The 27,007-nt window shown below is 55.6% G+C and overlaps 1 protein-coding gene across 6 annotated transcripts in view; it reads left to right on the top strand.

Moving 5' to 3' along the window:
- SHANK2 (SH3 and multiple ankyrin repeat domains 2) overlaps positions 1 to 27,007 on the top strand; it is a 546,027-nt gene that overhangs the window by 340,507 nt on the left and 178,513 nt on the right. For all 6 annotated transcript variants that reach the window (XM_060019467.1, XM_060019468.2, XM_060019471.1 and 3 more), the window contains one exon: positions 16,842 to 16,917. In XM_060019467.1, the coding sequence (XP_059875450.1) occupies positions 16,842 to 16,917 (76 nt within the window). The remainder of the gene's footprint in view (positions 1 to 16,841; positions 16,918 to 27,007) is intronic.

Below are 27,007 nucleotides of genomic sequence, written 5' to 3'. Positions count from 1 at the left end.
TTAAGAAATTGATGACAGATGAGAAAAAGGAATCAGAGCCCAGGCTCTACCCCATTGATGCTTCCCAAACACGAGCCTAGAGTTGAGAGGATGTCGCTGACAAGGAGATGGGCTTGGTCCCCGCCCCCCGAAGCAAGGCTCGGCCCCCCACCCCTGCCTCCCACCCTGCAGACCGCTCACCACCAGCCTTCACACTGAACGTACAGAGTGTCGCTGAATTTCCCCCCAGGTCCCTCCAAACCGCACCACGGCCCATTCCCACCTCCCCCCACTAGGGATGCATGGACCAAAGGAAGGCATAACGGACAGCGTCAGCCAAGACCAACTTCACGGAGATGCTGTCCCTCCCTTTGGCCTTGGCTCAGCTGGTGGCGCGGCGAAAATGGACTGCGCCGCCCGGCCGTCTACCCTGCAGAACGCCGGGCTCAGAGACTGCCGGGACTGAAGAAAACCCTGTGTCACAAAATGAGAAAAAAATTACTCTGGACGACGGTGACAGCACCCTCTAAGTGTTACCTCGGCCCCGTGCTTATCGCCGGGTTGAATCATTTTCCTCTCCCCGCTAATGGCATGCGTAATTGCACTGGTTTTCCAGGCGTCCTTCACCCGTACTTATTTAGACTAGTGACTGATGCATTGCTATGGAAACCGGCACTAGGAAAAAAAAAAAACCATCCCCAGTACAGTGGGAAGTGAGAGGATGCGGCTCCAACCTGGAGCTTACAACTTGTGTCAAAGAACCGAATTTTCAGCCGATCCCAGCGTGTGGTCTCCAAACGTCAAATCTGCGAGCCTCCCCGTGGATTAGACACCCGGAACCGTCTTTCTTCTTCCTCTGATTTTTCCCCCCTTTTGTTCCGCGATTCTGACCCCAGAGGGCTGCAACTTTTTTCCTCTTGGATTAATGGACAATAGCAGATGAGGCCGGCCTCGTGGACGCGGGCTCCGCATGGACCCGGACAAGCAGTGGGACCAGCCTGAGTGAGATGGTCACACCCAGGTTAGAGATGATGGCTGAGAATTCCCGGTTCAAGAAGAAAGTTCATTTTGGAGGTACGATGCCGTCTCCGGGACCTGCTCCGGGTGGATGTGCTGAGTCTTTGTTCTTGACCCTCCGGGGATGGTGGCGCGGCAGGTCTGCCGGTCCTGCCGGTGCTGGGTGAGACAGGGTGGCTGGCTGTGTAGGCGATGGCTTTGCACTGGGTGTGTTTTAAAATTACTGTATTTCTGGTGGTTGTGTTTCACCAGGGAAGGCTATTGTTTCCATAACGGCTTTCCACTGCTCCCGAGATAGAAGGGAAGGTCAAGGTAGCCGTCAGATCACCCGGGCAGACTCCGGCCTCTCCCAGGGCCCTTCCCGTATTCTCAGGAGTCCTTTCGAACACCCAGGCGGGGTTAAGACCAACTGGAGCATCTATTCCTAGTAAGCACTGTTACTAAACTCCAAGGGCGGACGACTGCATTGTGTGTTGCTGTGACTTCAATGCATAGATTTGTCCAGGATTCCTGTGTGTTCTCCCTGACAAACTGTATGGTACCTCCCCTCAGACTGGAGCAGGGCAGTGTGCCTCCCCGCCTGTCCAGCCGGCCCTCCTTCCAAGAAGGCATGGCCACTGTGGTTTTGGTTCGGTTCTTGTTTGAATCAAGTGGACTGGGTGCTCTTCCACCGTTGTAGCCGTTGAGACAAGAAAACACCATCTGTATTTTCAGATTGCATCGCCTTCTTCACTTTCTACAGTTGGTTGTTACCAACTGTTCCCTCTCACTCCCAGAAGTGGAGGACAGAGGACACGGCTGGCTTGCAAGGGCTCCGGCCGGGGAGCTTGGCGACCTGGTCGGATAAGACGCGTCTCCTTGAAGGAGCCCCCCTGCCAGGTGTCACTCTGAGGTGCGCAAAGAGGGGTGGAGCCACGGATGGTCGAGGCTGCGGCGACCCCCCTCTTCCCAGTCCCCTGGGCTGGTCCTGACCCGCCAGTGTCTGTCAGGGACGTGTAGCATCTTTGGGGGGCAGCTTGGTGGGTTACCGGGTATAAGTACCTCAGAGGCTGGTACCGCTTGTAAGGTCCCTGCCAGGGTGGGTCTTTGTGCCATCCTTTAGCGCCACTGGGATCCACTTAACCCTCCCCCCAACCCACCCTGCTCCTTCTAGGGATGAATCCAGTCGCTCCCTTGGTCCTGAACCGTGCTTAGCCCGAGGTGTACCTGCCTCGACGCCGAGCTGGGAAGACTCAGCTGCCTCCCACACACAGGGCGGTTTCCTTGCGCCCAACAGGTCCCTTTGGCTCTGTGTCCTATTTCCTAAGCCTCAGCTGCCAGTGCCCCTAAAAAAGATTTTAAGGGACTAAAAAGAATCCTTCCACCCCCAGTCGGTGCCTGGGTTTAAATCCAGCTCTACTGTTCACACTTGTGTGCCCTTGGGCATCTCACTTCACCTTTCTGGGCCCCGGCGGTGGGAGGTGCCTAACCCTGCCTCGGGTGTTGTAAGGTTGGAGAGAGGGGCTCCACAGCGGGGGCTCCCCTGCACCTCGGTTCTGTGCCAGGCGCCGCAGTTGGCAGGGAAAGGCTGCAGTCAAGTGGCACCTAAGAGGTGATGATTTTTGGGGGGGAGGTCTTGATGTTGGAGGGGCGGGCGTTGGGCGGAGGCAGTGGGCGGGGGAAGCAAAAGGAGGGTCAGTCCAGGTATCCTGGCAGGACAGAGGGAGGAGCGCTGCCGCTCCCCCGGGGCCTGGCTGCTGGATTCAGTGCCAGAAAAGTCTTTTCCAGGTCCTGGCGTGTTTTCAAACACCCTGCCCCTCTGCACGGTCGCGCCAGCTTCCCCCGGCCCCTGCGCGTTCGCTGTGATGGAGAAGGAGGAGCAGGGCCTCCTCGGCTTGGACGCTGCAGCCCAGCTTAGCAACAACGTGCAGTCAGCCTCCTCCATTTACTGTAATTTCCATTTGAACTGCCTGTCTGGCTCCATGTATTGGTATAAATGCTTCCACTGAGCCGCCTGGGCTGATTTTTTTTTTTTTTTTTTTAATTCTAATTACTAGAGTAGAGAGCAACTCATTGACAGCCAGCAGCTTCTTTCATTTGTCCAGCCAATTTGGGAGGGTGGAGATCGGGGAAACGTGGCCAGGAACCCAGCTTAGTCAGCTTCCCTCCAGTGGTGCCCCAGCCCCGCTTGGCCCAAGGTTGGCGAGACGGGGAGAGAGGTGGGCAAAGCAGAGCTTCAGACCCCCGGGCACAGCGCCGGCTGCCCGGGCAGGAGACGTCCGATGAGTGAGTGGGGATCTTGGTGTCGGGAGGTGCCTCCCCGCACCATGGCCTTGGACAAGTCCCACTCATTCTCAGATGGGGGTCCTGAATCTGAAAGCCTGGGGTCCAGGTTTCCTACATTCCCTAGTCATTTTCAAGGGCAGCCTCGTAAATCATCTTCTGCTCATCTCGAAGGTTTATCCTTTAAAGATGCAAAGGGGAGACTTCCCTGGTGGTCCAGTGGTTGAGACTTCACCTTCTAATGCAGAGGATGTGGGTTCAATCCCCGGTCGGGGAGCTAGGATCCCACATGCCTTGGGGCCAAAAAACCAAAACATAAAACAGAAACAATACTGTAACAAATTCAATAAAGACTTTTAAAATGGTCTACATCAAAAAAGGAAATCTTAAAAAAAAAATTTTCTTACAAGATGTGAAGGGGAGGATGCAGTCAAGTGCATGGCGGCCCCTTGAGCCGGGTTAGGATCCCAGCCCTCCACTTACGAGCTGAGCACCTTGCAAGTCGTCCCATGGTGTCTGGTCTTCTCCTGGGAGAACAGACATGCCTCGTGGAGCTGCCAGGTGGTGACAGCAGAGGCGTTAAGAGAGCAGCCTGAAAACCAGTCCATCACTCGTGAGCTGTGTGACTTGGGGTGGTCACTTAACCTCTCTGTGCTTGGTTTCCTCCCCTGTAACAACAGCACCTGTCTCATGGGGCTGTTGGCAACTAAACCAGAGAAGATGTGTCTTTGCAGTCGGGATGGTGCTGGGCTGGCTTCCAGAAACAGAACCCTCAGGAGCTACCTAAACACAGGGCTTTCCCTGTCCCACCCAGCAGGAAGGCGGGGCCAGACCCAGCTCTTTCCTCCTGCCTCAGTCCTCAGCCGGCTTGGCTTCCACAATCCACATGGGAAAGGGAGCCGTGCCCTGGGGAGGCCTGGTTTGGGAAGGAAAGCTCCTCCCAGCAGACACCTGCTCACACCTCACTGGCCAAGACCTGGTCACGTGGCTGCCCCTGGAAGATGGCTGGGGAAGTGGGTTCTTGGCACCCCAGTCCCCATGGAAGGAAAGGAGACAGTGCTTAGAAATAGGTGTTGAGTGGCTGGCAGAGGGTGCTGGTCGGAAGGAAGGCCACCTCGGCACAGGGCAGAGTGGCCTCTGCTCCCAGGTGTGCTGGGCAGTGCAGGGCAGTGGTTAGGGCAACCAGCTGCAGGACTGGGCCACCCGGGCTGGAGTCCCAGCTGCCGCCCCGCCTCGCCGACACAGCGCAGGGCGCCGCTGCTGAGGGCGTAGGGCTACTGGAGCGTTGCGAGGAGCTCACGTGTTTTGCACTTAGAACGGTGCGTGGCCAGCGGGTGTCACCTGTGATGGTGATGGCGGGCGATGGGCGTCCACAGATCAGGACGGTGATGGCGGCAGTGATGCACCTGGGGTCCTCTCCCCCTGGCCCCAGTCCTCGTCCTCGAGCCCTGCTCTGGGAGGCTGGCCTCTCCCTCCCTTTGGGTCCTCCTGCCTCCTGAGCACTTACCAAGCTCCCGGCTGCACCACGGCCACGGCCCTCGGTCGCGGGCACCCTCGGCTACCTGGCGCACGGGCTTATCTTGCCGAGGCTGAATGGATGAAGCGGGTGCTGGTGGGCCTCGGCTGGTGGGTGCCCGAGCCCCACTGCCTCTAGGCTCTGAGAGGGCTTCACAGCTGCGCCTGCTGTGGGGCCGGAAGACCGCTTCCTGAAGTGACAGCTACACGAGCAGCCTTCGCTCGGCGATGCGACTACTGTTAATTCTCCAGGTGTTTTCTGTCCTCTTACAACACAGCGGTCAACTGGCTGGGATGACTAAGGGAAAAAACCAAGCGTGCCAGGAGTGCCCAGTTCTCTGAAGTGCTTTCCGTGCGTCCTGGGAAGGAAAATCAGGCACATCCCCGCACCTTCCTTTGCCTTTGGTTTCTGGAGTCCGTAGGTTTGGCTCTCACGTGGTGCTGGTGTGTTTTGGGACCCTGCAGGGCTGGGAACGGCTGGCACTCCCCGTACCCACACCCCCATGCCCACTCTAAGGGAATTCAAGACACATGGTTATTTTTGAAAACTTACGGCAGCGCCTGCCGCCGGGGCCTTACCCAGCTGTGTGAGCACAGGGCCGGTTCCCCCGATGACACATGGCACACGTGTGCACACACGCCGGGGGGCACAGAGCGATACTCCAGGGAGCTGGGAATAAATAGAACCAATGACTCAGTTGCATGTTGGTGCTATAGCCCACCGTAGAGCGGCTTCTACTACTGAAGCCAAGATGCTTCCGGGGAGGAGAGTGAGGCCCCAGGGCAGGTGGGGCTGCAGGCCCCTAGGGGAAGGGCCGTTTTTTGTACAGAGCCTGGTTCCATTCTCTGAAGGAGGAATCATTGTGTAGCGGCCACAGGCACGGAGCGAACCATTTATCCACCTTTGCACAGAGGAGAGGACGAGGGTCAGAGGAAACAGCAGTCCCCTGGGTCTCACCATGATTCTGCAGAGTCAGAAATTGAACTGAGCTCCTTTAAACAGGGAAATACACTTCCTAGAGAAGTACTTTTCTTTCACTTGGACAGTTTTTGACCTGAAAGCAAGATTCTGAGTTCTTTAACTAAGATGGGTTTAAACAGTTTTCTGAGCAAGTGTTGCCCCACTGTGCTATCCCTACAGGGATGGTCTCTTTGCGGTTATGGTGGGCAGATAATGGCCGAAGATGTCTGTGTCCTGATCCCTGGAACAGGTGACTGTGTCCGGATACATGGCAAAGGGCAAGTAAGGTCACAGATGGAATGAAGGTTGCTAGCCGACTGACTTCAAGATGAAGAGATGGGGCTTCCGTGGTGGCGCAGTGGTTGAGAGTCCGCCTGCCGATGCAGGGGACACGGGTTCGTGCCCCGGTCCGGGAAGACCCCACATGCCGCGGAGCGGCTGGGCCCATGAGCCATGGCCGCTGAGCCTGCGCGTCCGGAGCCTGTGCCCCACAACGGGAGAGGCCACAGCAGTGAGAGGCCCGCGTACCGCAAAAAAAACAAAAACAAAAACAAACAAACAAAAAAACAAGATGAAGAGACGATCTGATCCTGGGTTATCCCTGAAGCCCCCTGTAATCCCAAGCGTCCTTAAAGTGGAAGAGGGAGGCACAGACTTCAGAATCAGAGTGGTGGGGGTTTGAGGACTCGACCCGCCGGTGCTGGCTTGGGAGGTGGAGGGAGGGGCCGCGAGCCAAGGACTGGGGGCGCCTCTAGAAGCCGGAAAAGGCGAGGGAACAGGTTCATCCTGGGAGCCTCCTGCAGCCACGAGCCCCGCCCTCACCTTGATCTTAGCCCAGAGAGACGCCTGCTGGATGCTGACCTACGGAGCTATAGGGTAATGGACTTCTGTTGCTCTGGGCCAGTAGGTTCGGGGTCATTCGTGACAGCAGCCACGGGGAGCTAATCCTCCGTCCTTAAGGGGTATGGAGTGAAGTCTGGCTATCTCTGAAGAGCAGGGTCCCTGTTTTGCCTCCCCTCCCCCTCGAGCCCAATAGCCAGCGCCCAGAAGGTGCTGGATCAATGATCTGCAGCTGATGTAGTGATTGCACGAGGGACCCAAGCTGCCGTGGTGTGAGCATGAGAAGTGACTTCAGATCAAAGTCGTGCCCCTCGGCCGGTGTTCCTCAGAGGTGAGGCCCTGATCTCCGTGCCCAGCGGTGGGATGGGCACCTGCCAGCACAGCGCCCTGACCCGCAGGGGTGGAGCTGGGCTGTGCAGGCTGCGAGCTCCATGCCCCCTGCCTTCTGCCCCTGCCCTGCCCAGGCTCCAGCCAGCCCTTCATGTGGTTTGCCCCCTTTTCTGCATCCTGGGGTCTGGCCCCGGACGGGTCTGATGGTGAGCTTGGAGATGCCACCAGCCCCCCATACCCGTGTCCCGCCAGCCTGCCTGTGCCCACTGGGGCTTCTCCCCACGCTCCTGTCTGTGGTTCTCCGCAGAGAGATGGAGCCCATCGGCATCTTTGGTTTTAAAAAAGAAGAGTTATTTCTGTCTCCATCTCCATCAGTGATTTCTTTCTTCCTTGTGCTCTGGATCCTGCATTTGGCTCTCCAGCCGGGGCGCGGCCCGAACTGTGTCTGATTTAAAACCCGCGGGAGATCACAGGAGCCGGCATGGGAGGGAGGCGTGTGGATGAGAAGCTGGGGGTGGAGCTTCTCATCCACACACAGGTGGCCCTGCGCCCTGTGTCCGGGCAGGAAGTGTCACCTCGCAGGCTGGCCCGGCCCGTCCAGCTCGGCCAGGCGCTGCCGTGATGAGGGAGTGGGACCCCGACTGCTCAGGGGTCCACCCTGCCCCTTCTGCCTCTTCAGGGTGAGGGGCCGAGAATAACAGCCCGAAGGGAGTGGAGTCCACGGGAGGGGCTGGAGCAGAGGGGAGCTGGTGGTGGGGTTGCGGAGCCCAGGGACCACTTTCCCTTCTCTCTGTGACTCTCTTTGTATCTCCATCTCTGTGTGTGTGTCTTCGTCTCTCTTTCTCTGTCTCTTTCTTTGTCTCTCTGTGTCTCTCTCTGTTTTTGTGTATCCTCTGTCTCTGTGGGTGTCTCTCTGTCTCTCTCTGCCTGTATCTCTGACTCACTGTCTCCCCCTCTGTCTTTTTCTGTCTCTCTGTCTCTGTCTCTGCTTTTGGTGGGTTGGAGGCTCAGCTCCAGAGGAACCCCCAGGCAGGACTCTGAAGGAAGACGAGGCCCCAGCTCTCTGCATTTCTGTGCTGCACGGCGAGTAACCTCAGCTACGCAGCTCTGGACCCCAGCCCCAAAATCGGCTCAGAGGTCTGAGGGTCAGCAGTGCGGGTGGGCGCACCTGGATTCTGTGCTCAGGGTCTTATGGGCCCAGAGTCAGGGTGTCACCTGGCTGGGCTTTAGCTGGAGGCCCTGAAGGAGGACCCCGTCCCCCCAGCACGCTGAGCTGTCGGGGATGAACCAGGCAGTGCGACGCAGAAGTGTTTTATCATCGTTACACGCAGTCTCCCGTCTGTGGCCGATTCAGGGTCTTTATCACAGAGAGGGGAGACGTCTGGACCCCCTGCGTCCCTAGTGCCCTCCGTCTGGTCGTGTGAACCCAAGGATGTTGGCCTGTGGCCAGGTCGGCGGCCCTCACTGAGGGCACGCTGCCTCCGGGGGTGTTTGGAACTGTGCAGGCCAGGTGTTGTCCCAGTCAGTACCAGCACATAGGACCTGGACACGGCAGCACCGCCGTGGTGGACGGGCCCCTAGCCAGGCCCCGGGGTGAGGTCCAGAGGTGCCGTCACCATCCGCTTGGGTAACGAGACCTACCCGGAGCGACAGAGTAGCCGGAAGACCAGGGCTCTTGCGGTTCAAGAAACCTAAAACCCACGTGAGCTGCGTCAAAGGAAGAAAGGTCCTCCACCGCAGTAGGATGCGGGGGGAGCTTGTCAGGAGCCAGGCCAGCTCAGCCATCTCTCTAGGGCCACACATGCGTCATCACCGCCCCGAGCCCCTTGCCTCAGTCTCCCTCCTTCTCTTCTCCCCCACCCCACAAAGTGTTCCCACAGTGACAGCCTCTCTGCATGAATGGAGGTGTCCTCTGTTCACACGGGGAGCAGAGACTGGCCACTTCTATTCCAGGTCCCCAGGAGAGGGGGTCTGATGGGCCGGGCCGGGCCGGGCAGCTCTGACCAGGGCGTGAGGTTCTGTGTACAGATATGGTTGGGGTCCTGCTCTGTCCCAGGGGCAGAAGGATACATTCAGAGAGGGAAGACCAAGACGTCTTCCTGGAGGACAACTGTGGCCGACAGCCCACCTGGGAAGGGACTTAGATGCGTGACGGTGTTATAACTTCACCACAAGGCCAAGGTCAATACTGCTGCTAGCCCCATGTACAGATGAGAAAACTGAGATTCGGGGAGCTTGTTCCTGCCCAGGCCCCGCAGCTAGTGAGGACTTAAGCTCACGTTTTCTTGTCTAGATGCAGGCTTCCTTCCTGCCTTCCTGTCTGTGGCATCTCACGAGCGAGGGAACCGTCCCACGTGGGACCTGGGTGGGGATCGGGGCCGGCGTGCCCACGCAGCCTTGGCCCTGCTCTGGTGTTCTGGCCTCTCCCCACGCCCGTCTCTTGACCCGACAGCCCACCTCCTCCCCACGCCGTCCTTTGAGTTCTTTTTTGGCCTTTCAGAGTCTTAATAGATTTCTTGGAGAAGATTCCTCTTCATCAACAGTCACACTCGAGGCTCGGAGGCCATCAGTATCTCCCCGGATGCCCCATCCTGGCTTCCTTGCGAGCTAGACGGGATCCTCTTCCCAGCCGCTCTGCGTAAAGGGCTATTTTAAATGCTGACAGTCTGAAGCTTGTCATGCGATCTGTCACTCCCTTTCACGAGTCACAAGAGGTATATGGAATGGAATTTCCAGGCTGTTTTTTTTCCCCCTTTCAATGTAGATTTTTCTAGGCCATATTCCAAGAAAAACTTTCAGGGCACATCAGCTTAATCACTGCGTGGTCCTCTCCTGGGAAATGGGGTTACGTCCCTAGTCGCATTGGTGGCGGAGGGGATGTGTCATGTTGAGAAGGCAGAGCGTACAGACATCTGGTTTGATAGTTGAGTAAATGAGAGCTCAGAGCGGCAGAGTGAGGTCCCACGCCATCACCACCAAGGTCAGGACTAGAAATCCAGTTTCTCCGTTTGTAGAAGGGCTGCTTCCATTCCCTTGGCAGTCGAAACTAAACTCAGTCTCTGGGCCATATCCTCAGTTCTTCACAGTCAGACCCAAGGAGGCGACAGTGCCCACGCTGGATAAGAACAAAGGGTCCAAGAGCGTGTGGGTTTTATCCCGTTGTTCAGTTACTCCACAGCTGTTGATCACCTACTGTGTGCCAGGCTGTGTTGTAGGAGCTGGGGACCCAGCAGTGCAGTGAACTTTGAGCTGGGGAAGGAATGTCCCAGAGAGAGTCTAGCAAGTGCAAAGGCCCTGAGGTGCAAACGAGTTTGTCATGTGCAAGCAACAAAAAGGAGACGAATAGGGTGGGAGTGGAGTGACTGCGGTGGGGGCGGGGAGCAATGGGAGAGGAGGGTTCAAAGGCAGGGCTGCGTAGCCTCGGACCTGTGTCATCGGAGGGCTCGAGGAGGGGACTCGAATTCTACTTGGAGACTGTCGGAAAACGTTAAGCAGAAAAGTGGCATCACCTGATTACATTTTTTGAAGCTCATTCTGTATAGAGGTTCAGGAGATGATTCAGATCATTCAGCAGTAGTGACTGCTGGCCTCTAAGCTGAGTGGGGCTACAGACATTTCCGAGCACCTGCCGTACGAAGCACTGAGCCTGGAACCTGGCCCAGGAGGTGGGCCTGTCTGTGAACTACTAGGTTCTTGCCTTTGAGAAGTTTCTACGTGGCTTAGGAAACAAACGAGTGAATAGTTCCCTCTTGGTTGGCTGGTTTTTCTGTCTCCTTTGTCGTACCCAGAGGCCTCCTCTGAGACATATAGAGCCCTGTGCTCTGTGCCGTGCTCTCTCCACGTCCAATGGGATGCGTTCCTGTCGTCCGTTGTGTGGTTTTCCATTTTCTCCTAGAAGGTGTGAGATCCTCACAGACAAGGGGCCAGACTCAGCCTCTGCCTTGATGTTGTCTGGGCTTCCTTTCTACTTTTGGTTGCCAGAAAGCCAGCTCTGCCACGCTTGAGCAAAACATGGAATGTACTGGCTCGCGTGACAGAGAAGGCCACGCGTGGGCTGCGTCGGTCAGCTTAGGCCAGGGGAGGCTGCAGTAACAAACAGGCCCCTGATCTCAGTGGCTGAAAACCACCAAGGTTTATTTCCCACTCACACCACCTGCTTGTCATGTGTCCCGGGGGCACACCTAGGGACCCTGACTGATAGAATAACCACTGTCTCAAACGTTTAGGTTGCCATGCCCGTGGACAAAGAAACAGTAGCGGGGCGAGGGGAGGCGGGGCCGGGGGGGGAATCTTGGATTGGGAATTAAATGTTCCGTCCACCCAGGAAGTGAAGTAAATGAGTTCTTCCGAAAACGCAGTGGCCGAAATGAATCGCAGGGATCCATCCAACCACATGCCCAGAGGGAGGAAAGGCAGAAATATTGAATGAGTCGCACTCGTGACCACCACAAGCCAAGACCCAGGGATTCTCAGCATTGGGCCGCTTGTGTCCCTCCGTCCCCCAGCCTCCCGCTGTGTGCAGGCTGCATGCATTGGCTGGTTTTCCCCATGATGTGGTGTGATGGCCACTGGTTGCCCACACCCCACGGCCTCCCACCTCACGGCCCATGAGAAAGCCGAGTTCTCCTTCCTCAGCATCCAGACCTCAGCACGTCTCAGAAAAAGGCCAGCCGGTCCTCCGTGGGCCATGGGCAGGTTGCTGGTGAAGATGCCTCCTCCCAGGTCCCCCAGTGGATGCTGACCCAGGAGGCTGTGCTGTGCAGTATCCCTGCCACCTGCCGGCTTGGTGACCTCAGGCAACTCACTCAACCTCTCTGAGCCTCACCTTCCTCAGCTGTAAACCAGGGATAGTAACAGTATTGAGCTCTTGCCCATAAAGCACTTAGAATACGCGGGGCCCCGCATGGATGTTTTGAAACACGATAGCTGTTGGCTGCTGTCAGCCAGGCTGGGAAGGCACAGAGTCGGGGGTCTGCTCACTTTAATTTGCAGTGAGCATGCCTGCCCCTCCCCCGAGCTCCTCCCCTGTTGCCGTGCCCCGCCCCCGTGCCAGCACCTCCCCAACTCCCTTCCTGGACCTCCCAGGTCACACCCCCGCAGCGGCTGCCCCCCCACCAATCCCCCTCCCTCTCAGCCTCCTAGGTGGGGGCCGCCCCCGGCATCAGCAGGGCCAGGGCCTTGGGACCCGCCGCATGGACCTTCTCGTGCCGGTGCAGGTTGGAGCGCCGGCTGAAACTGTTGCCGCACAGGGGGCAGCAGCAGGGCCGGACGCGGCGGTGGGTGCGCTGGTGGGCGGCGAGGTGCGAGCTGTGGCTGAAGCCCTTGCTGCACTCGGGGCACGGGTAGGGCTTGACCCTGGTGTGGGTGCGCTGGCGCGCTGTGTGACCTCGAGGGCCACCTTGGAAGGTGGAAGGTCCCAATCCTCCGTGCACAGCGATAACCAGGTAATATAGCACTTTCCATTTGCCAAGCACCGTTCCAGCATTTTCCCTGTATTAATTCATTTACTCCTCCATCACTTCCCTGTGAGTAGGAACTATTATTATCCCCACTTTACAAATGAAGAGCCTGGTGACTTGCAGCCAGTAAACGGCAGAGCTGGGCTCTGAATTCAAGCCAGTTTAGCCTGCGAGCCCACATCCCTCATCATGGCACTCTGCTACTTCTGCAAAACAGCTACAAGAAATCCACTTAGCCCTGGCTGCTGTGGGAAGACCAAATAAGGTGAAGGACTTTCATTTACTAAAAAAAAGCGATAATTTAGCAAAGCTGCAGTGATGGTTAGGATGATGACGATGGTGATGATGACAGAGATGATGGTGATGTGATGAGGATGATGCTGTGATGATGGTAGCAACGGTGATGATGACAGAGATGACAGTGATGTGATGAGGGTGATGCTGTGATGATGGTAGCAATGGTGATGATGACAGAGATGACGGTGATGTGATGAGGATGATGCTGTGATGATGGTAGCAATGGTGATGATGATGGTGGCGGTGATGCTGTCCCTCAGGACCCCTTTCCTGTCCCTCGGGGCCATATCTCAGAGCAGAAGTCTGACTGTGTCCAGAAGCCAGAGGACAGGGAAGGCCTGTGCAGTGAGAGAGTTTTCCACAAAGCAGTTAGAGATAATATGATTCCAAAAGTTCCCCTTTCTCTTATAAAACAATTATGGTAGTGGAAGGGAATCCATTGTTTTTAAGGCCAGATTAATAACTTGTTAAATCCCATGTTTGTCTCCACCCTTCCCTCTTTTGTTTAACATTTTCTTGGTCCATGAAATCCCAAAGTCTGGGAACCACTGGCTAACTGACCTAGAAAGGGTCCCTTTCTGAAACATTTGTTTCCTCTGGCAAAGATGTGGACAGGTACACACACACACACAGGCAGACACACACACACACACAGGCAGACACACACACACACACACACACACACACACACACACACACACACACACACACACACACACACACACACACACACACACACGCTGACTACGCTCTCTGCTCCTTCGATCTGGAACCCCTGACCTCAGCCAGGGCCTGCACCAGCCAGCTCTCAGGGCCCAGCGGTTCCCTGGGCAACAAGCACAGAGCTGCCACTTGGGGCATAAACAACAGGCAATTAAGAGTAATAATAACAATTAACAGCCCATCCCCACGTGATTCAGTGGCTTCACGAGCTACTCTGCTTAACCCTACAAACAGGTTCCAATCCCACTTAACCCTCCCGGGCCCAGCCCTTATGTGGGCTCCACGCGATGTCACAGGGCTGGCCTGGCCAGAGGCACTGCCTGGCCCACGTGCTCCCCCCCACACAGTGATCTGACTGCTGGGGCCCTCAGCCCAGCCCTGGAAAGTCAGCATCTGTTAGCTTTATCCTCACCCCACCCCCAGGATCCTGAGCCCCAGAGAACAGAGCTGAGGCCCCACCCCATCCGAGCAGCCTTCTAATCCCTGCATTTGGGGCACAGGGCCTGACCTTCAGGTGGACTTGATAAATGGTAACTAGATTTGAACATGTACGCAATGCAAGATGCCAGGGAGGAGGGGGAGAGGGACACGGAACACCTGGGTACGTTGGGTCTGACTGCCAGACACGGGATGTGCGTGCAGCTCGGCTGGACCAATGCCCTCGGGCCACTCTGCCAGGGCGCAGTGTGTTTTTTTGCAGCGGACTGTTGAGATTTGCTCCGCAAGCTCTGACATTGGGTGTGTGCCAGGAGTGAGACACCAGAGGTGATAGAGAAATAAGGCCAAATCCCCACCCTCGAGCCCCGCAGAGAGCGCGGAGACTCGGGTCCTCTCCGGGGGTCCCTTGGTGCGACTTGCTGGTTCTGAACCTGGGCCCTGGAGCCCACCTGCCCGCGGGGGGCCCACCCTGCCCCCACTGTCTAGCAGGCTGTGCCTTTGCATCGGCAGTGCTCGCCAGCACCATCTGTAAAATGGGTCCAACCGTCGTACTTCCCTCGCCGGGCTGCTGTGACCAGCAAGTGGGAGTGGATCGGCCCAGATGGCCACGAATTGTGGCCCAGGGGAAGGACTCAAGAAATGTTAGTGAGGACGAAGATGTTATTGTCCCAGGTTCTTGGACTCTTTAATCAATAGAAATTGATGCGGCCAGACGAGAAATTCAGACAGAGCTTTACTGGGACTCGTGCTGCAGCATAGGAAGAGAGAACAAGAAACCCCAAGCTGGGGCGGGGCGAGCTGGCTTCTTAAATGGCGTGAGGGCGGGGCAGATCGGTGGGCGGAGCTGGAGGAGGGGCTTAGGTGGTCTGCCCACCCCCTTGGGGTGCCATGTGCAGGGATCATGCGTTGTACCCTGCTTTCCCTCCCTGTACCTCAGAAGTGGCAGTTGGGCTTTTGGGTCTTTTTGCATCTTGTTGTTCGTAATTTGCCCCAACTGTGCATGTGAGTGTTTATTTTTATTTATTTTATTTTTTTAAACAGCCACCCCTCCCCTGGCCACAGTGACATTTTTTTAATTTAAATTTTATTTTTTTGGCTGCGCAGCATGTGGGATCTTAGTTCCCCGACCAGGGATCGAACCCGCGCCCCTCGCATTGGGAGCGCGGATTGATTTTTAGTCCCTTAGAGGTTCTTTGTATCTGTTGCTTGAGGAGACGTTTGTCCAGGGGCAAACACTCCGGTGAGGGGGTCCCGGGTCCCAGCCTGTCTCAAAGACAGTGATGACACAGCAGAGACACGCCAAGCAGAGGCGAGTGCCTCACTCCACAACGAGGACACCAAGGTCCTGCAGAGGGATTGGAAGGGTGGCGTGAAATGGAGCAAAAGCAGAGGGGCCACGCTTGGCTGGACTTGGCAGGACCTGCAGAGTGACACACGCACCCACTCCCTGGGGGCCGTGACAGACAAATGAGAGAGTATAGGAGCAGAACTTGGAACAGGGCCTGGTGCCCAGTCAGCACGCAATTTGTGTCAGGGACCGAGATGGTGATGAAGATGTTGTCACCGTTCAGGGAATTGTAACTTTCGTATTGTTGGAGCCTCGGGTGGAGTGATGGGAAAGGGGCAGAGAGGCAGGGGGAGCCGAGTCACTGAGAACCCGGCCGCAGGTCCTTTAAGACATCACTAGCTGCTGTAACAAGCAAATCCCTGGAGTGTAGCACAAGGCAATACAATTTTGTTGCTTCTTTTAAGAGCTAATGCACAGAGACCCAGGCTTTTGCCAGGACTCCCTGATGATCCCATCATCCTGTCGAGCCTGGGAGTCCTAGCTTTGAGCTGGGAGACACAGCAAGAGAGGTTAGGGAGAGCTCCCTGGCCTCCATAGAAGCCAAGCTTCGAAGGGACGCACGCACGCACGCACGCACGCACAGATGCGTGCGTTCCATTGGTGGGAGCTGGTCACGTGGCCACACCTGGCTGCAAGGGGTGCTGGGAAATGTAGTCCTGGGCTGGACAGCTGCTCCTCCCAGCACCCCCAAGGCAACACCACACCATGTAGAAAGGAAGCGTGTGTTTTCGCTGCACAGGCTGCCTCTGGGCATGAGAGGAGCCAAGAGGTATCAGCGCGACCCTTCTCAGAGCCCTTGCACGTGTTCACTTTTCAGCCGAAAACGTGCATTTGGGTTTGAGTAAAATCCCGTTCGCCTTGGAAGGTGGTGTCAAGGAGACTGACAGCAGAGAGGTCACAGGGTTTAAATGAGAGTTTGAGCCATTTTTCCTGAAGCCAATCACATAATTTCTCTGTATTGTTTCCAGGGTTTGGGAAAGAGAGTGCCCAGGAGATTTTATTTGGGGGAAAATACCTAAACAGTAAATCATAAGCTGCTGTATTTCTTGCATTTGTGTTGTTGTGGGTTTTTTTTTCCCCTCCAGCTCTGAGCTATCGATTAAGTCTAATTACATCATTCATATAATTTCCCGTGAAATTTAAGTCGAAATTTGCTGAGTAAGGGAAGTAAGCAGGGGACTTAATTAGGAACTTAATCATGGTTTTTTTGTTTGTTTCTAGGAGAAAGCAACTATAATCAGGAAGAATAACAATAAACATTTCCTTTCTCCCAAAGCAGTCATCCGCAGGTTCTCGGAGTCGCTAGACGGCTCGGCAGCATCACCTGAGAGTACCGCTGTCGCGGATTCTGTGTGCTGAGTGGCCGGAACCTGCAGAGCCCTGTCTTCTTTGCAGAGAGCATCCTGCGCCAGCCAGGGACCCTGGGACCTGCCTCCATTTGGGAATGGAGCGCATGACTCTCCAGTAGTCAGCCTTGAGGTTCATCTGCGTCCCCCAGAGTTTGCAAAGTTAGGCCACAGAGCAAGGCCGCGTCTTCCTCCCAGATCTTTCCGCAGGAGAGCGGGTCTCACGCTTCGTAGGTCAGATAAATGAGGGGCCCGGCCGGCCTCGCGTGGTTTCAACATGCGGGGACCGTGACTTTCTAAACGATGTCTCTCTTCCCTCTCTGCAGAAACTCGTGCAGACCGCAGCAAGAAACTCTTCCGGCACTACACGGTCGGCTCTTATGACAGCTTTGATGCTTCCAGGTAAGACGTGATTCTTTCTCTGCCAGGCCCCCTCCGGTCAAAGATGCTCGTGGGCGTCCTGAAAGCGCTGGACCACCTTGCATGGAGCACTTGGAACCCCATGGCTTGCTTCCCGCTATGGGTCCCCGTCACCCACCGCCCAGACGTGGGCTGGGATGATGGAGACCGCCGTCTTCCAGAGGACCCGCCCGAGAGGTGGGCTCTGGGCCGCCTGCAGTTTGGGGTCGGGCTAGAGCGCACTTGTGGGATGGCCAAGGGAGAGAGCTGTCTTTCAAGGAGGAGGAAACCTGGCGTTGTTTGGGGGGAAAGCAGTACAAATGGTAAAGATGACAGTGCTTGGCGGCCACGGGAGCCTTGAGGCAGCACCAACGTATCAGCATCCCCCCCCGGGGGGTGGGGGGCAGAATATGAGGATGCCTCTGGGTTTCCCCTCCTCCAGCCCCCTACTGCCACCAATCTGCTTTCTGTCGCTAAGGATTTGCCTGTTCTAGACTTCTCCTAGAAATGGAATCCTACAGTATGTAATCTTCCGTGAATGGCTTCTTTACCAAGAAGAATATTCTCAAGGTTCATCCATGCTGGAGCGTGTATCAGTGCTTCGTCCCTTTTTTTTTTGGTCCCTTTTTTTCGCTAGTTTTTCTACTGTGGTAAAATATAAATAACGTACAGCGTGCTGTCTTAACCACTCTGAAGTGTACAGCCCGGTGGCGTTAAGCACATTCACATTCTTGTGAGACCATCACACCCGCCGTTTCCAGAACCCTTTCCATCTTCCCAAACTGAAACTCCGTCCCCATGAAGCACTCACTCCCCTTCCCCTCCCCCAACCCCCGGCGCCCACCATCCTACTGTCTGTCTTCATGAATGGGGCTCCTCTAGGGACCTTGTACGAGTGGAATCATACAGTATGTGTCCTTTGTGTCTGGCTTCTTTCACTGAGCATCATGTCCTCAAAGTTCATCCCTGTTGGACCAGGCGTCACAGTGCCCTTCCTTTTTGAGGCTGAATAATATTCCTTTGTGTGGATGGACCACATTTTGTGTCTCCGTTCACCCGCGGATGGACGCTTGAGGTGCTCCTACCTTCTGGCTGTTGTAAACATGCGGCTGTGGACATATGTGTACAGATCTTTTTTGAACACCTGTTTCCAGTTCTTTGGGGTGTATACTTAGGAGTGGAACTGCTGGTCACCTGGTTTTCGCGTTGACCCGGCCCAGCCACCTTTCTCCTATAAACAAGATGCGCTATAACAGAAATGCCGTTCCCAGCAGAGTAGCCGGTCCCCTCTTCCGGGGGGCTTTGCAGACTCTCCAGGTCTTGCTAAGATTGTCCACTTTTTTACCTTGAAAGCCCAGGTTGTGATCGTTGGCCTGGCCACCAGCGCAGCCCCGAGAGAGCGCTCAGAGGCTGATGGCTTCCAGGGAGTTACACCCACCCCTGGCGTCTGCTGATGAGTCTTTATCTGGGTCAGATGAGTCGTTTTTGCCTTAGCTGGAGGCCGTCTGTGAAAGTGGACCCTGGGCCCACGGTCACTGTCAGCATGCTGTCACTCTCTGCTTCCGTTCTAGCAGGGAGGGCGCCTGAGTCTCCGAGAAGCCCAAGAGCTGTTGCCATGGTGACTTGGAGGGCTGTCCAGGCTGGGAGTGGGGCTTTGAGGGAAAGAGGCCCTCTGGGTGCTGGAAGGGTCCAGGCCGTGTCTTGCCCTCAGGCCGTGGCTTTTGCAAAGCCATGTCCCTACGTGATCCGTTGTCAGCAGAGGGCAGCCAGCAGGCCACCCTTGGTGTGTGTGTGTGTGAGGGCGGGTGCGCGCACACACTCGGTGCTCGAGACGGGCAGGGCTGACTGAGCTGGGAAAAGAGAAGACCACAGGGCCAGGCTGTCTGGGCCACGTGTCCTGTGGCTGCAACAGGCCAGAGCACACCAGGGATGCTCACTGCAGGTCGGCCGACAGAGGACATGTGGAACCGTCATAGCTGCTAAGTGATAGGACAGAGCCGTCTCGGGAGATGATGAGCTCCCCGTCGCTGGAGGAAGTCAAGCAGGGTGGGCATCGTCGTTGCGGAATGTCATAGAAGTTTGGACTAAATGACCTCTGAGATCACAGCCAGGTCTGCATCCGTGTTTTGGCCCCAGATGAAGGCTTGCGTTCTACGTATATACTGACCACCTGCTCAGTGCCAGGGTCCAGGACCACAGAGGAGGGGGACAGCTGGACACACCTGGTTCGCATGGTAGCTTCTAAGCAGATGGTAGAAGCTCTGACCTTGACCGCAGTTTAGGAGCCAGCCCTCCTTTCCCACAAGAAGGAATCAGGCCGTGGGCCTCACTTGACGAGGTGTTGCCGTGAAAGAAATCAGAGTAACGATCGCGCTATTTGTTGACCTCCTGCCACAGGCCAGCCACCTTGCACTGATCCCAGCACCGCCAACCACCCACCCTCCCAGCAACCTTGAAATTGGTGTCCTTCTCCACTTGGCAGGAGGTCTCTGGAGAGGAGACAGGAGGGCCTGAGTGTCTCAGACACAAGTGTCTGAGGCCATCAGAGTACAGAGCCCGTGCCCTCAGCCCCCCTAACCCCCCACCAGGGTGAAGATGTTACTGCCCCAGGCTGGCCAAGGGATCATCCTGGGATTGAGGAAAGCTAGTTCAGGACAGAACCATCACCCTGTGACGGGTGTTGGGAGGATGGACAGTGGTGTTGCCTTGGTTATCGCAGGGCCTCCGAGCTTTTCCGTAAAGGGTGCAGGGGTCAGCCTGTGGGATCCTGCAGCCTCCCGGAACTGGCCTTATCCAGACTGTGAATTTGACAGAGGCCGTGGAGGGCGGGCAGTGAGGGAGCCTGGGGCCCCGACGCACCATTGTCACCCAGGCGGCTGGCGGGGGCGGCTCTGGAGCACGTGCCAGAGTGAGAGGCTGACCTCTGGTCCGCCGGGTGCACGGCAGAAAGCGTCCAAGGGAATTGCGTGCCGCGGTGCGGGCTCAAACCAACCGGCCGCTTGTTAGCCTGCTTCCAAATTCATGTTAGACGTGGCCTAATGAGGCGCAGAGGTCTGGGGGCCGCGCCAGTCCCCGGGCCAATTACCTGCAGTCGGTGGTTGGGTGACCGTCTGGGAGGGCGGTTTGTGGCTGAGGCTGCCCCAGTGCCGACGCAGATGTGCTGAAGGAGCATGCCGTGGGAAATGAGGCTCAATGGAGACAGTTTCTGAAGCAGTCAGGAGGGTTCTCCCCTTCCCAGCCCCTCTTATTTCAAAAACTTTACTCAGAGCTTCAGAGCTGAGAGCGGAATGGTGGGAACACACCCGGTCGTGGTTGAACGTGTCTAGTTGCTCCAGCTGATTCCCTCCTCAGATTCCCTGCCATCTACCCAGCCCGCACCTGACAAAAGGGTCTAGAAACGTGGACACGTGGTCAAGGTCAGAAGGCAGAGGACCTGGGGCCATTTCTACAAGGACCTTACACATATTTCAGTGTCATTTTTAGAAACACTTCTCAACACTAGGGGTGGAGTCCCAAGTTCTCACTGCCCTTGAATCAGGTCCCGAGCCTCATAGCTTGGGGCCTCCAGGGGGAGGCAGGTTGGACCTCAGGGTCTCACCCTAGGGTGATGAGACTCCATCCATCCATCCACCCAACCAGGTACCCATCCATCCAACTAGCTGTCTACTCAGCCAACCAGCCAGCTAGCTGTCTTCACAGCCATCTATCCGTCCGTCCGTCTGTCCGTCCGTCCGTCCGTCCATCCATCCATCCATCCATCCATCCATCCATCCATCCATCCATCCATCCATCCGTCAGTCCATCCATCCATCCATCCATCCATCCATCCATCCATCCATCCATCCACCCACCCATCCATCCACTCATCCATCCATCCATCCATCCATCCATCCATCCACCCACCCACCCATCCACCCATCCACCCATCCATCCATCCATCCACCCACCCATCCATCCACCCACCCATCCATCCATTCATCCATCCATCCATCCATCCATCCATCTATCCATCTATCCATCCATCCGTCCATCCATCCATCCGTCCACCCACCCATCCATCCATCCATCCATCCATCCATCCATCCATCCACCCACCCATCCATCCACCCACCCATCCATCCATTCATCCATCCATCCATCCATCCATCCATCCATCCATCCATCCATCTATCCATCCATCCATCCGTCCATCCATCCATCCATCCATCCATCCATCCATCCATCCATCCATCCATCTATCCATCCACTCAGCCGTCCACCCATCCGTCCATCCACCTACCCATCCATCCACCTGCCACTCACCCCTCCATCCATTCATCCCCTCCATTCATCTATCCATCTGTTAGCCAGTATTCAACACAACCTAACTATTCAGGAAGCTAAGCGTATGGGGGTAAACAAGACAAGCTCAGTCTCTGACCTCATGTAGATTAAAGTCTAATTAGCAAAGGCAACAACAAGGTTAACAAATAAATGAGCCAGACCCTCTTTGTGGTTATGCTGTGAAGCAAGTCAGCAGTACTGCCAGGCAGTCTCTTGGGCAGGTTGGGGAAGGCCCATTCTGGGTAGGGAGCCAGAAGGACTCTCGGAGGAAGCGCCTTTTGAGTTGAAACCTGAAGGTCAAGGAGGAATCAGCAAATGCAAAGGCACTGGGGTGAAGAGAACCTGACGTGCAGGGTGGCAGGGGACGAGGAGGGCAGAGAAGACGATGTCAGGGAGGACCTGAGGCCTCGTGGAAGGACTTTGCATTTTCCACGCTTGCAGTCGGAGGAGACTGGAGGAGTGACAACATGGTCTGGTTCACTTGGCTACAGGAAAACAGACAGTAGGATGAATGGATGAGTTATGAGACCGTTGCCGCCATCTTGGTGTTGTTTGGCGATGGTGCTTTGGGCTGGAGAGGAGGTGGAGAGGGAGGGGTGGGTGGATACGAGGTATGGGGTGAAGCTGGAGTGGACGGAACCTGCCGAGGCACTGGATGTGGGGATGAGGGACAGCAAGGGGGGCTCCCCACCTTCCCTTGGGTTTTGCAGGGAGGAGCCCCCAGAGGTGAGGGGGCTTCAGACCCAGTACCTGCCGGCACCTCTAGTGCACCCCCAAAGCTGCACAGGCAGCTTCTCATCCACTTGGAAGGAACGTGCCCACAAACAGCTCTGGGAAAGGGTCTCAGAAGGTGCGAGATTTCATTATTCCTCTCCCTTGGTGAGACCAATTTGCTCTTAGAGATTGAATTAGAAGGATGGCAAATCGTGCCCGTCCACCAGTTGAATATCCACTGTCCGTAGCTACTTATTTTCATGGCGTTCCAATATCATAGTCCAATTTTTATATCTTTTTAACTTGGTAATTGGAAATAGATACACACAGTTCAAAAATGCAAAGTGTGCACAAGTGCTACAGCGTGAAGAGTGCGGCTCCCTGTCGCCCTTAGCACGCAGCCCCCGTTTCTGTCCCCAGAGAGAACCTCCGTTACTGGTTTCCTGAGGGTCTTTCCAGAGATGGATTCTGAGTACAGAAGCATGTGTGCATATTATCTGAAGCCCTTTAAAGCCCTTGGTAATAGAGCATGCTAAGTTTTCGATCTGACTTTCCAACTAAGTCCCTGTGTGACTTTGGGCAACTTGCCGTCCCTCTCTGAGCTTCAGTCCCTGACCCACAACCAGGTTTGCAGAGTGGAGATCATGCTTCCTACTGGTGCCATGTCTCCAGCGGTGTTCATGTAAGAATGAATGAAAAAACATGTGTTTAGTGCTTGCAGCTCCCTCGAAGCATGGGCTATATAAATCCAGAGAGATGCGGAATTGTGAACGCGTGTGTGGGTAGCTGGCTTTCCTTTGAAACCCTAACTCTGTGTTCTGGAAGACTGCCTCAGTGTGTAGGTAGTAAGAACTGAATGGCAAGAAGCATTGATTTCCCCCATTCTTCCTCCACCATCATTTTATATTTTTTTATTATGCCTTAGACTCAAAAAAGAGGGATCAATCTCTGAGAACGTGCTCCGTCTGGATTCGTAAGGAAACATACTCTTGTTTTTCTCTCTTAATTGATGGCTGGGCCCAGCGGTTAGTCATGGAGCCCTCGGGGCAGCTCCTCTGTGGTAGGGAAAGAGGTGGTTTTGCTTTTTATTCAATAGATATCTGTGTTTTTAATTTTTACATATATGTATTTTAATTTTTTTAATTCTAATTTGTAATTTTTTTAATGATGTATTGCTTTCGTAATTTTGTGAAACCAAGGAAGAGAGGGGTGGCCCTTTGGGCACAGAGTCAGAGGTCACCCCAACTGCACATCCCCACTCTTCCGTCTCCCTCTCCCAGTGGGACCACTTGCGTACACATGGCTGCTGGGATCCAGGTCTCCATTGGCACCAGTCACAGCCCCAGGGAATGTGCCCCAGTCTGAGTTTGTTATGGTTCCCCCCCCCTCAAAAAACGCTCTCCTCTGCAGTCTGGTCCTCCCTCCTCCCTTTCTTCTCCCTTTCCTCCTCACTCAATTCATCACGAGGGTCTGAGGAGACCTGCCCCCTCCCCCCGACACCCTGCCGCCCCAGGTGGGGCCCCCTCAGCGCTGGTCCGCACTCTCTGTCCCCCGACGGCTGTCTGACTGCCCAGGAGACCCGCTCCGTAGTCACTCTCAGGCTAACATTTTCCCTCCCGTCACAGATTTTGGTCCAAGTGCTACGTGCATGTAATAAAGTACGTCATTAATTTAACCAAACCACAAGGCAGGGCTGGGAAAGGAAGGAAAACGTGGTCTTTCCACCTCTCCCCAACCTCATCCGCACAACCCCAGGAGGCAGAGGGACCACTTTAACTGTTTTTGTTTCATTCTTCAGATGGTTACCTCTGTAACCCTCCGATTACCTCCTTGTGTGTTAATTTAACAACATAAAGCACCGCTGATTATTTGCCATAAAAAAGGAAGCTTTCATCCGTCTACCACTTCTCTCCCCAGTTTTGAAGTTACTGTTGGTCTGCTGATTACCTTTAAGTAACATTCTCAAATTCCTCTCTTGCTTAATAAATTTTAGACAGTATCACTCGACCCTTTGTTATGTCCATATTTAAGCATTCTAAGTTTTGTCTATAAGTTGGATTCGAAAGTTAAAAACCGGCAGAAAACAGTACATTATGATGATGATGTAAACGTTTACATGAGGACCAAGAACGGGGCTAGGACTCCAGTTCCTCTTTAAAGACCCATGAGAAGGGTCTTTCTAACATCACAGACCAGCGGATCCTTTCTTCTTCTACTCCATCAGTTGTTCAAAATCATGACAAATTTTAGCTTAGCGTTAGGGTCATGATGTTCACATTGCCTTTCTTCTTTTCTTGTGGGAGAAGAATTATGTCTTCTTTTTATGTCATCAAAATATCATCCTGTTTCTTATGTACCCCTGGGATCCCTGCCACTCTCATCAGAGGCCTCTGGCTCTCGGCCCTGATGTGGAGTTCCCAGTGGACAGTTATCATTCTGAGAGTCCCCTTCCTTGAGCTACTGGATAAGAGAACTGTGTCTTTATCCTTGTTCTGCTGGGACACGTATTCAAGTAACAACCTCAGGAAAGGCCCCTAGAGTATAGACTCTCATATCTGAAAAGTCTCTGATTTTCAAACGTGCTCAGTTTTGTAGAATTCCAGATTCAAAATGGTTATCCTGCTGAATGCTAAAGGCATCACTTCCTTTTCATCTCACCTTTCCTTGTTGCTGGTGACAAGTTACAGGGCGGATTCTTTGTTTCCTCCCTGGAACTTAGGAACGTCATTGTAGTCAATGCATCTATTTTCCTCGCTGCTCTGAAACGCCCTGGTGATGGGCTTGGGTGTGAGTCTTATCTTTTTTTAGTTTAGTTTTGTTTGTTCGTTTTGTTTTTTTTTCTTTCTGTGGTACGCGGGCCTCTCACTGTTGTGGCCTCTCCCGTTGCAGGGCACAGGCTCCGTACGCGCGGGCTCAGCGGCCATGGCTCACGGGCCCAGCCGCTCCGCGGCATGTGGGATCTTCCCAGACCGGGGCACGAACCCGCGTGCCCTGCATCGGCAGGCAGACTCCCAACCACTGCGCCACCAGGGAAGCCCATGAGTCTTATCTTTATCCATTATCTTCACTCTCGTGGAGGCTCCTTCAGACTGAAGCAGCTTCAGGTTTAAGAATATCCTTGTATCCTCCCCCTGAAAAACTCCCTCACTTCTCCGTCTCTGTCTTTCTGGATTTCCTGCGGGACCATCTGAGTCTGTTCCCCTTGTCCCTCATCCTTTCTCATGTTTTCTAACTCTCTGCCTTTCTGCTCTGTATTCTGGGAACTTCCTTCAACTTCTCACCTGTCCCTGTAAGTTATTATTCGGCGATCACATTGTGACGTGCCAAGAGCTCTTCCTTTCAGTGACGGGACAAGCTTCTAAGGCTTGGGAAAAGTGGTTTCTGGGTTTTGCGGGGGGTAAACCAGACAGCCTTGCACGGGCAGGTCTCTGCACGCAGCTGCTCTCAAGGCAGAGCCCAAGCCGGTGTGTTTCCCTTCTGGAGTGAGCGCGCACAGAGGGGCGGGTGATGCGGTGGTGATGAGAGCAGGTCCTGGGGACGCTGGGTCCACGCTGGGTGATGGAGAGCGGGGGCGCCCTCTGGTCGGGGAAGGGTGTGCGGTGCAAAGGGCTCAGACCCGCGTCCCCCAGCCTCACCTCACCGGCTCCGTGACACAGACAAGACCATTCACTCCGCTCCACCTGGCGTCGATCGCCACAGGGATTTGAATAGATAGTTACTCAGGAAGCACAGCACAGGCCTGGCCCTTAGTATGCGTCCTGGGTGTGCTCTGGTTCCCAGCCCCTCAGGACAGCCGGGGGTTGCTGGCTTGGCGGCGTCAAGTGGACTCTGGCCTCTAAGCGCTGGACCTGGGGGCGTTGGATCCTCCTGGTAGCCCCAGATCCATGTGAGGGAAGGTTGCTCTGGCTGGGGAAATACTCAGACCCTCTACAGTGGCAGGAATCTCCTCTTGACCGGCCTGGGGAGCCAGCTCAGAAACTGCTCTGCAGGGGGTTGGGCAGCCCTGGGCCTCCCAGGTTGGGGAAGGGGTGCTTTCAGAGCTGCTGAGCCTGGCCGGCGAGGACCCCAGGGCCACCCTCCTCCAGGGCAGAGAAGCTGAGGCTCTCAGGGGCCCAGGGCTCTCTCATCAGCCTTTTCAAGGAGGTTCTGGCCCCTTTTTTCTGGACCTCAAGGCCCCTGCCTGGGGGCCAGGGGGTGGGTCTCTCCCCACAAGGGAGGCGCGTGGCTCGGTGCTCCCTCAGGCCACATTTAGAACACGCCCAGGTGGCCAGTGGGTGTGTGGGCTGGGGGAGCGCAGGCGGATGGGGGGACGATGGAGAAAGGAGGAGCCGGGGGAGGCTGGGGTTCCAGCACACCTCCAGGCTGGACCCCACGGGGATGGAGCAGGTGAGGACCACGTGTCACAGGAACCTCCCAGCCCCCAGAGCACCCGGCCGGAGAACCCGGCTGGTTCTCCCTAACGTTTAACCCGGTCACTGCCGCCAGAGCAGCCTCTGCCTCTGCACACCTCCTCCCCGACCGCCTGGCCTCTCCCTGCCCCCGTCCTGTCTCCGCCCTGGTTTGTAGCTTTTGCCAGTGCCCATAGTGTGAATCTTCCCGCCGTGGCTGATTTCAAGCTGCCCACGTGAGGTCACCAGATGCAGAGACAGCCCTGCGAGCCGGCAGGAGCCCCCACCGCCTCCCCTGGCCAATGTCCACATCCCTCCAACCCCCGCGGCCCTGGCTCAGGGTCTGAGACAGGGCCAGCCCTCAACTATGTGACCAGGTGAACTCATCTGAAATCCTGGGGGCAGCTTCAAGCCCAAGCCAACCGGCTCAGATGCCAGGGTCCCAGTCCCAGCTCTGACACTGGCCGCCTGCCTGGGCCTCAGTTTCCCCACCTGTAAAATGGCTACATCATCCCAGTGTCTCTACTGGCTATAGACTCTACACTCTGCCCGAAACTGCTGTCACCGCCAGCCGATGGGCACCTGTGAGTAAACTTCCTGGGAACTGCAGACGCCAAGATGCAGGCACAGGCAGCCAGTGGGGATGCCAGGCCCAGGAGGAGATGAGG

Source organism: Delphinus delphis, chromosome 8, assembly GCF_949987515.2.
Source record: "Delphinus delphis chromosome 8, mDelDel1.2, whole genome shotgun sequence".
Classification (NCBI taxonomy): Eukaryota; Metazoa; Chordata; class Mammalia; order Artiodactyla; family Delphinidae; genus Delphinus; species Delphinus delphis.
Note: the sequence above shows the minus strand (reverse complement) of the source record. Positions and strands in the feature narration are given on the sequence as shown.